Source organism: Pseudorca crassidens, chromosome 11 (assembly GCF_039906515.1).
Source record: "Pseudorca crassidens isolate mPseCra1 chromosome 11, mPseCra1.hap1, whole genome shotgun sequence".
NCBI lineage: Eukaryota > Metazoa > Chordata > Mammalia > Artiodactyla > Delphinidae > Pseudorca > Pseudorca crassidens.
The window spans coordinates 47,801,160-47,810,587 of NC_090306.1; the positions used below are offsets into that span (position 1 = coordinate 47,801,160).

The window sequence follows — 9,428 nt, forward strand, 5'->3', positions numbered from 1 at the left end:
ACACGTCAGGGAGAGTGTTCAAGCTGATCTCGCGGGCACAGGGGCAAAATGTGGTTCCCCTCCTCCCTTGTCTAGGCCTGCATTACAAAGTCGTTTTGGGGGCTCTTGGCTGTTGGGTCAGGTTGCCATGGTGACACGCAAAGCTTGCTGGGAACTTCCTGCGGCTTGTCGCGCAAGTACTTCGCACACCATAGAGTGTGGTTCCGGGTCTGGTGGCTAGAGTGTCATTTCTTCCGCAGGAAGCGGAAGGGCGATAGGGTAGGCGGCTCTTTGTCGAAGCTAGAGGACCGGCAGGCGGCAGCAGCAACTACGGCGGCGGCGGCAGGTGAGGGAGGCGGGAGACTTAGGTGGAGGCCGCGCCCGGAGGGGAGGAGTCGGGGCCGGCCCAGCGGCTGGGCTCGGCCGGGCTACACAAGGCCCCCCAGGACCGACTTGGCTCTTCCTCACGTATCAGGGCCGAATCCCTTTTCTGACTGACCCCGCTTCGCGAGCAAACGCCAGCTCTGTGACGTCACAGCCCTGCCCATCCCCTCTGCTTGATGTCACCTGGAGTCCCCTTCCCCGCTTCACTAAGTGCTCCGTTTAGTGTCCTATTCACCTGGTCCCCGGCTGAGCTCCGGCGGCACTGCACAGAACCTGCCAGGCTAGAGACATGCTGCGGTAAACTCCTAGGACTTTTTTCGCAAACTCTGGGGTGTTGAGAAGCGTCACAGTCACCGCCCTCAAGTCTAATCCGCCATCCCATTGCACTGTCAGTCGCTGCCCTTGCACGGCTCCCTGTTCGGAGTTCCTAACCCCAACCCTAGGCCGGGCTTTGATCCCCACATCCTCCTTCACCTTGAGACGGGGTGCCCCTCACGCTTTGTTCACTTAGGGCTGGTTTTCCAACCCGTCCTCCTAGGCTCTCCAAATTAGTTCTGTTCCTTACTACTCTCTTCTTACTGGCAGCTTCTCCCTTTGACAGGGGAAGTTCAATTTGAATCCTAAGGAAATCTTGACGTGCCCAGAGCTCTTGCCATTTTGTCAGACTTCATTCTTATAACAACCACCCCGTAGTTCTCCATTCTTACCCCTTCTCACACCCAAGTCTCTGTTTTTCTCCTGTTCAGAACCCAGCAGTGATGTGGAGGTGGAGACCCACAGGAGCCCCGGACTTCACCTGAGCTACCTCAGGTATCAAACAATCCTGGGAAAGTTGGGTGGGGAGGAATATCAGATATGATTATCAGCTTCTGGTGGGACTTGTAACACGGGTCAGGCTTGGATAGATGCCATTTATTTTTCACCAGGTCATTTCCCTTTTAGTGAAAATTTGTGTCTTCTCTTTTCCCACTCTTTTTTGCTTGATTGTTTCTGTCTTTCTGAGACTACCTCCCTTTGGAGGAAGATGACCCCTCTTTTACAGATTTTCTTGCAACTCTGGCCTGTGACCTAGTCGGTTCATTTTAGGGTTCATTTTGTCTTGAAGGCAAAGTCAAGGCAATGGACCGGGTGGTTGGGGGCGGTCAAGGCCAAAGAAATTGGAAAGATTCCCTTATACTCAAGGGGAAACAATATAAAGGTTTCCTATTTGAACAGCAGGGGGAGCCTGAAAAGGCTAGGAAAGGCTTAGGAGGTCAGACACGTGGTAGCAGGGACTCCTAGTCTTGTTGGCTGTGGGGAGAGGACAGCGCTAGAACCAGGGCAGTGGACTGACGTTCTTGAGCTCTTTTGGGAAAGAGGAGACTTTAAAAGCTTTTATAGAGTCTGTAAGTAAAGAGCATCTTTATAGGGCAAGGAATGGTATGGTTTGATGTCAGTGGGATCTTCCGATGGAGGGATAGGAGGGGTATAGAATGGGGAAAGAAAGGTCACTTGTTCCTGTGAAAGTAACTCCTTCCTATTGCCTTGATCTTGCCACAAATGGTTTTGTCCTTTTGAGGTCTATAAGTAGAGATTCCAGCTGTAGAACTCTTCCCCTGAAATGGAGGGGGAGGGGGCTGACCACCCTAGAGTTGAGAATAATGGTAATATGGGAGAGAATACCAAAAAATGACAGGTTTAGGTATTGCCCTAAAGCTGGTGATACCAGTCTTTTTACTCAGGATTTCGTGGGGTCTAGAGATCTGATAACTTCACAGAGTCCTCACCTGAGATCCCATGGAAGAGGGGGTCAGGGAAGTAATGTCACCAGTACTCCATTATCCACGGCCCTTAGTAGCTCAGCAGCTTATCTTAGCCACTGTTCTCAGTCTCCTCTTAGCCTAATGAGACACCAACAGCAGTTTTAATTTTGATTCCACAACTTTAATAAGGTCAGTTCAGAAGGGGAAATAAAATCCAACACTGTTCTCTCCCTGCTCCCTCCTTGGCATATCACCATTAGTGAGATGAGGTAGCTTCACCCCAGCTCCCTCCCTCCGACAGCCAGGCAAGTGTGAATCATTCTGACCTAGACCAGGTGCACAGGGCCTGGGCAAGACTTCTGACAAGCCAGCCAGTCCAGGCAGAATTCTCATCTGTTAGATTCTCCATCTCCAGAGCCATTATGCCTCTGGCCTGCCTCTTGCTGGACTGCCTGCCGTACAGTCAGCAAGAGTTTGGCCTCACTGGAGGACTCCTGTTTGACACAGCTCTCCTCTTTCCTAGCAGTCACCAAGGGTGGCAAGAAAAGGAAGAAAGCCCTGAGTTGGGGGGGACCAGGATGCCTGACCGGGACAGCTATGCCAACGGCACTGGGAGCAGCGGTGGAGGCCCTGGAGGCGGTGGCAGCGAGGAGGCCAGTGGGACAGGGGCAGGCAGTGGCGGGGCCAGCTCAGATGCTATCTGTAGAGACTTCCTGAGGAATGTGTGCAAGCGAGGCAAGCGTTGCCGCTATCGCCATCCGGACATGAGTGAGGTGTCCAACTTGGGGGTGAGCAAAAACGAGTTCATCTTCTGCCATGACTTCCAGAACAAGGAGTGTAGCCGCCCAAACTGCCGATTCATCCATGGCTCCAAGGAGGATGAGGATGGCTATAAGAAGACAGGAGAACTGCCCCCTCGGCTGAGGCAGAAAGTGGCAGCCGGCCTGGGCCTTTCACCAGCTGACCTACCAAATGGGAAGGAGGAGGTCCCTATCTGCCGTGACTTTCTCAAGGGTGATTGCCAGAGAGGCGCCAAGTGCAAGTTCCGTCACCTGCAGCGGGATTTTGAGTTTGATGCCCGAGGTGGAGGAGGTGCTGGTGGTGGGGGCTCAACAGGCCCAGTTCCCCCAGGACGACGTCATGACCTCTATGATATCTACGACCTCCCTGACAGGGGCTTTGAGGACCATGAGCCAGGCCCCAAGCGCCGGCGAGGTGGATGCTGCCCTCCAGATGGCCCCCATTTTGAATCATATGAATACAGCCTGGCTCCACCCCGAGGGGTGGAGTGCAGGCTACTAGAGGAAGAGAATGCCATGCTCAGGAAGCGGGTAGAGGAGCTAAAGAAGCAGGTCAGCAACCTTCTGGCCACCAACGAGGTACTGCTGGAACAAAATGCCCAGTTCCGCAATCAGGCTAAGGTCATGACCCTGAGCTCCACTGCACCAGCAACTGAGCAGACTCTGGCCCCCACCGTGGGCACTGTCGCCACTTTTAACCATGGCATCGCCCAGACTCACACTACTCTCAGCAGCCAGGCTCTACAGCCTCGCCCCGTGTCCCAGCAAGAACTGGTGGCCCCTGCGGGAGCTCCAGCCGCTCCCCCAGCTAATGCTGCACCGCCTGCTGCTCCACCACCCCCACCCCCACACTTGAACCCAGAGATCACGCCACTGTCGGCTGCTCTGGCTCAAACAATTGCCCAGGGAATGGCACCCCCACCTGTCTCCATGGCTCCTGTGGCTGTATCTGTGGCTCCTGTGGCTGTATCGATGGCCCAACCCTTGGCAGGAATCACAATGAGCCACACCACCACTCCCATGGTGACTTACCCCATCGCCTCCCAGAGCATGCGTATCACAGCCATGCCACACTGATGGGGCTAATGGACATTCCCCTGGTATAGCCTCCCAGGGCTGGGGTCGAGGGGCCCTTACCTACCCACTCGCCTAGCCCTCCCAGGCCCTGTCCAAAGGGCTCACTCATGAACTAGGACAAGAGACTACAGGAGTTTGCTTCTGAGCAGGGGTTGGGTTGGTGTGTTTTCTCTCACCTCCCTTTTATGAGGGTCCTCTTGTCCATCTTCCAGCCTCACAGAGGGGGCTTGCATAGGAATGCAGACTGAAGCCAGCAGAGGAAGGACTGACTGAGGGGTTGTGTGTTCTCTGATGGGAATTTGGGGGACATCGTTGGTCTTGTCCTCTCTTCTGCACAGCACAGGTTCCAGCACTGGCTTTGGAAGAAAAAAATACCCTGCCCAGAGGGGAAGCCAGGAAAGATTGGGAAGTGGGTGGCCAGGAGAGAAGGCCTGATAGGAGCCTTCAGACAATTTGGGGCCTAGCTGAGTTGGACAATACAGGAACTGCTCCTGGGCCCATGGGAAGGCGGGGACCATAGTACTCCAGCCCAAAGACTAGGGGAGCATTCATTACCTTGGCTTGGCCTGGACATCCATAGGGCAGGGCCCACCACGTTCCAAAGAAATAAAAAAATATATTTTTAACAAATGGAGGCAGTGAAAACTTGCTTAGATATTCTGTGTGGAAGATGGGAGCAGTAAATTGATCTCCTGCCAAAATGAAATAAAGACCCCACTCTCACATAGTGGTAAGGATGGATGGAGGCCAGTGAAGAAGGGTAGGGACCCAGAACAAGATCAGATGGGGCTTTGGGGAAGGTATGTTGTGAGGTAAAAACATTGGAGCCACCTAGTCTTGTTTAAAAATAGTCCCATCTGTTTTGGTTTCTATCTGCAGGAACTATTCACAGGTTGCCTTAGTAACCAGGGCTCCTAGGGTCATTTAGGGGGCAGGTACTAAGAAGGGTGGATGTGCTGGGACATGGGAATGGGATATGTATCGACAGATCCTTCCCTTATTCAAACAGAGCAGGGCAGGTGGCAGTTGCTCTCTGAGTTGACAGCAGTTGATGTAACTCCTACCCCATCCCTTCCTCAGTCACCAGTGCCTTAAGCCTTCAAGGCTTAAGAGGTGCTGGGGAAAGGAGAGTTCTTCTGGGGACACAAGCCTCAGGGTTCGTCCCTTTCTTCCCTCTGCCTCCACATAGAACCACAGAGGTTTTAAATCCAATTAAGAGTCAGTAAGGCCAAGGGTCTCAGTAGCCAAACCTCAGTTCCTCCTCAGCTCATGGCTGATGGAGGGGAAACAACTCAAGTGTCTAGTCTATGGGACAGTGGATTTGGGGGTAGAGAGAGTGATCCTGGTTTGTTCTTTCCCCATGATATCTGCTGCTACCTCTTGCTCTCTTGTCTGGTTGATCACTCAGGTTACACCTGGGGTTGGAGATGGTGGGCTAGGTTAAGGCCAGTCATTTAAAAAAAAGGGGGGGGGGCGGTGCTGCAGCACGAAAGACTAAAAATGGGCAAATACTGAAATATTGTTTGTGGATTCTAAAAACCACATATTGATAAGCCTGATGTTGATTTTCTGGCACAATTCTGGTTTATTAAAAGAGATGGTTTATGAGTATTTAGACAAATGTGATCATAGATATCAACATGAATTCATCCTAGCCAAACCCTGACAAGCTAACTTTATTATTTTTTTGCCAAGTATCTCTAAAGAGAGAGATTTGGGAAACTGTAGATGTCGTATGTACTTTATTAACGTGCTCCAGCTAAAGACCACCAGGAATACACCTGCAATTGAACAAGTTGGGTTTAATGCTCATTGCAGTGATGGAGAGAGGATGCCATTTGGAACCACGGTGTGTCTTGCAAGAGGGTGTTAGGAAGGACCCTACAGGACTTGAACTTCATTAAGTGAGTCGGGGGAAGGTTCAAGGAAGTGGAGCTTCACTCTAAATTGAGTGCTGTCAGGGAAGCAGGGAAAATTTTATAATTGCATATCTTTATCTTCTCTAGAAAAAGGGCAGACTAAAGTGAAGCTGAAGCTGCATTAGCTGGGAGAGGGGGATGTTTGGTGTTTTGTGGTTTGCACACTGACCTTGTCTAGTGCTTAAACAAAATTGTGAAGTGATCTTGTTTTTTGCCTCACTTCATCACAGTCACTGAGTAGTCTTGTCTGATATTGGTGTTTTGTGAGATTGTGTCCAACAGTACCTGTGAGCCCAGGTCAGATCCTAATAATTCCAAAGCCTAGCTGTGTCAGGCCAGCTCCCAGATGTCAGGAACTGCTTTCCTCTTTCTCACCTGCTAAGTCATTGCAGATAAGAGAATAATTATGGGTCAGTTAACAGTAGAGTTTGATGGAATCAAAACTGAACATTTGTGCCTAGTAAATGTTGACTAGCACATTCATGTTAGAGAAATCCCTAGTCTCTAGTGATATACCCAAGGGCTATGGTTTTTTTTTTAATTGTATAAAAATATGAAAAGCCCAGTTACCAACAGTAACACAAGGAAACACTAAGTAATATGGAAAGTGTCTGTAACTTGTATTGACTAAATTAATACAAAGGGTCAATTTGGACTGACCGACCTTCCCTCTAAAAATTGCTTGAGCCTATCTGAGAAACAAATGCAGAGATCTATATTAGCAATAATTCATGTGAGAACAACATGGGACTTCCAATTGGCTGCAAAAAATTAAAATCTTATTCTTCATAATATGTCAGTTAATAAATATCAAGAGGCTGCTACGTTCTAGGTACCTTTCTAGAAACTCCATAAGGGTAAAAGAACCATAGTGCTGCATTGTAAATATAGTAGTTCTACCACGTCTATCTGAGTGGAACCAGTTCTAAAGTATTGTGTGTTCTTCTAAATAGTTTTTGCAGAGGGCCATTGGCAAACCAGTGGGGTATCTGAAAAAAACTGGCAAGAGAAGACTGAGGGTTGACCAAATAGATGTCTTCAGATATATGAAGGGCTACCTTATGGAGAAAAAGGTCCTGTGTTGCTGCATAGGAAATAAGCAGAGAGTTCTAGAAAAATTGCTAACATGTGAGTACTTAATATAAACCAAGGTACTGTGTTAGGCACTTTACATGCAATGTTTCACTGACACAATGGGCATTATTATTATACTTGTTTTGCAGAGGAGAAAGACTTAAAGAGGGTAATCAACCCAAGTCTCCACAACTAGTAAGGAATGGAACTAGGAATCTCTTCAGGCAGTCTGACTCCAGACTTGGCATAAGAAAGTTCTAATGATAGCCATCCAGCAATGGGACCACTACTTTCCAGTAACTTACAAGGAATAATACAGAGGAAGTTTCCTCAAATCCCGTTGCCCCTTCCATCTTGGAGAGTAGGCTGGGACCAGATTACCACATCCAACCCTGGGAGGCAGCTGTAGTTTACATATAAATGCAGATTGCAAAACCAGGAAGTCTAAGTGCTCTCCTCGCTTAGACACTTCCTCTAACAAATGGCCATCCTTTTTCGTGTTACCCACTTACTGCTTATCACCACCAGGTGGCACCTGGGCAGCAGAATTGTCAATGGGCGGGGACCCATCTTGTTTACTTGTTCCGGTGCCTTGCAGCTGCTGATTCTGTGGCTCCTGGGCCCCAGCTGGGAAGAGACCTTCCTGGGGATGAGCTTTTGTCCTCCATACACTGTCTTCAGTAGGAGGATCTGATGATCTAGATAGGATGAGAAAGGGGAAAAGTTTGAAAAGGAACTTCCATAGGTCACCCTCTTCATCCCCCAGCCTAAGGGATCCCTTCCCCTACTCCAGTGTTTGGCAAATTTCAGTTTATAGGGAGGTTTCCTTCTGAGGATGTTCATCCATTTTCCTGCTATAGTTCTGGTTCATCAAGTTGGTGGGCACTCACCTCCTCCAAACTCCTTGAGCTCCTTTTTTACCTGCTCATCTCTGAGAATACAGAGAACATAGGAGGCAGATGGAAAACTGTTCCTTACACAGTTCTGCAAACTGAAAGAAGCAGTTTAGATACTGTTTCAGAGAAGTAGAGAAAGGGAAGTGAGAAAATTTAAGATTAAGGGAGGGAGGGATAAGTTTTAAACAGCTTTGATGAAACATAGCCTGATGAAATCTATGTCCTGCAGAGCCAGATAAAATTTAACAGCTGTAAACCAAACAGAATAACACAAGCCCCACATACATCGCATTAGAAGGTAATCATGACCAATCTGTCCCTCCTGGGCTTCCAATCAGTCCAGTTTCTAAGTCCCTGGACAACAGTACACCTCTAAGTCCAGTTAACTAGTAACAAGAGTCATCATCAATATACCCTGCATTTTTTCCTTCCTAAACCTACACAGTGCGATGTAGAACTTAGTTCTACATCTGACTGTATTCTAAACCTTCCTTATAACCCAGGCAAATGAGAAACAGAATTGTCTCATTACTCTTGATTTCCCATTTTAGTGTCCTAGCAGTTCCTCAGGGTCAGGAATTCTTGGAAAATGTAATCATTTCTGCGGCAGCTGAGACCCCACCCCCCTTGGAGCCAATTTAGTTTTAATTTGCTCTTTAAAATAGAGATGACTAATTCTTGGACATAGAATGAACTAACTTGGAGATTTCTAAAGAGAAATAAAGCCTCACTTCCTATTCACTCCGCTTTTTTCCCCCCTCCCTCTTGCCTGAAGGCTAGATTATCTCAATTCTGTAATTTTCGGGTTCTCCAGTTTTCTCTAGAGTCTGTCGTTACACTGCATAGACAAAATAGAGGACTGGGAACAAGATAAACAGGGTCGATCATCGAACACTTTCATTCCAAATAGGGTAATTTACTTTCCTTTTATAAGGACAACCAGCAAAAAAAAAAGTAGAAGGATAAGGAATGTGCTTAAAGTATGAAAACGTGGGAAAGGAGACAAATGAACATGTAGGAATCGCACACCAAGTTCTGCCAAACCGTCTGAAGGGAGGGGAAGGAAATCCCGACGCTCCACAACCCCTCAACTTCGCAACTCCAGCTCTCTCTAAAACAGAGTAATTGCCGGTGCGGCTCTGCATGACGTCATACCATAGGCACTCCAATCCCACGTGGGGGAGCTCCTGGTCCCGCCTCTCCTCTTGAAATTGTACGCCGCTCCTCCCCCTCTTTCTGGCTAATCTCATGCTGCTCTTTAGCCTTTTTTCTCCTTTTCCCGCCATCTCAGACCGCCCATCTTGGCACTCCGGTCCAATCAGGAAGGTACTGCCTCTCCCGAGCCCTTTCCTCTCCCCGAGGCAGGGGGCGGGGTTTCGGTCTTTTGACTCCACCTTCATCTATGCGGCACGGACCAACCCGAACCGTCAGAACGAATGGGCGTGGCTCTAAGTCCCCTCCCCCATTCTGGGGTTTATGGTTTGTAGGCGGGGAATCTGGTCTCAGAAGTAGGCAACCTCTAGCTGGTCGCTGGGTCGGGCGGGTCCTCCCAGAGGT

General features: G+C 49.0%; 1 protein-coding gene and 1 long non-coding RNA gene across 5 annotated transcripts; one reads left to right on the forward strand and one right to left on the reverse strand.

Annotated features, from left to right (window-relative positions):
* Window positions 1–176: 176 nt before the first annotated feature.
* Window positions 177–6,134, forward strand: ZC3H10 (zinc finger CCCH-type containing 10). 4 transcript variants are annotated; one of them, XM_067696949.1, is made up of 3 exons: window positions 177–325; window positions 1,110–1,173; window positions 2,629–6,134. In XM_067696949.1, exon 3 carries the CDS (start codon window positions 2,684–2,686, stop codon window positions 3,980–3,982), a length of 1,299 nt encoding a protein of 432 aa, XP_067553050.1. In that variant the 5' UTR covers window positions 177–325; window positions 1,110–1,173; window positions 2,629–2,683; the 3' UTR covers window positions 3,983–6,134. The 4 variants fall into 4 exon arrangements, with proteins under 4 accessions (XP_067553050.1, XP_067553051.1, XP_067553049.1 ...); XM_067696950.1 differs by having other exon boundaries at window positions 2,632–6,134; XM_067696948.1 differs by lacking the exon at window positions 177–325 and adding an exon at window positions 374–660 and having other exon boundaries at window positions 2,632–6,134.
* LOC137202057 (uncharacterized) lies at window positions 5,544–9,417 on the reverse strand. The gene is made up of 2 exons (XR_010932452.1): window positions 7,866–9,417; window positions 5,544–7,673 (listed from the first exon to the last, which is right to left on the reverse strand). It is a non-coding gene; the product is annotated as an uncharacterized lncRNA (long non-coding RNA).
* Window positions 9,418–9,428: the final 11 nt, after the last annotated feature.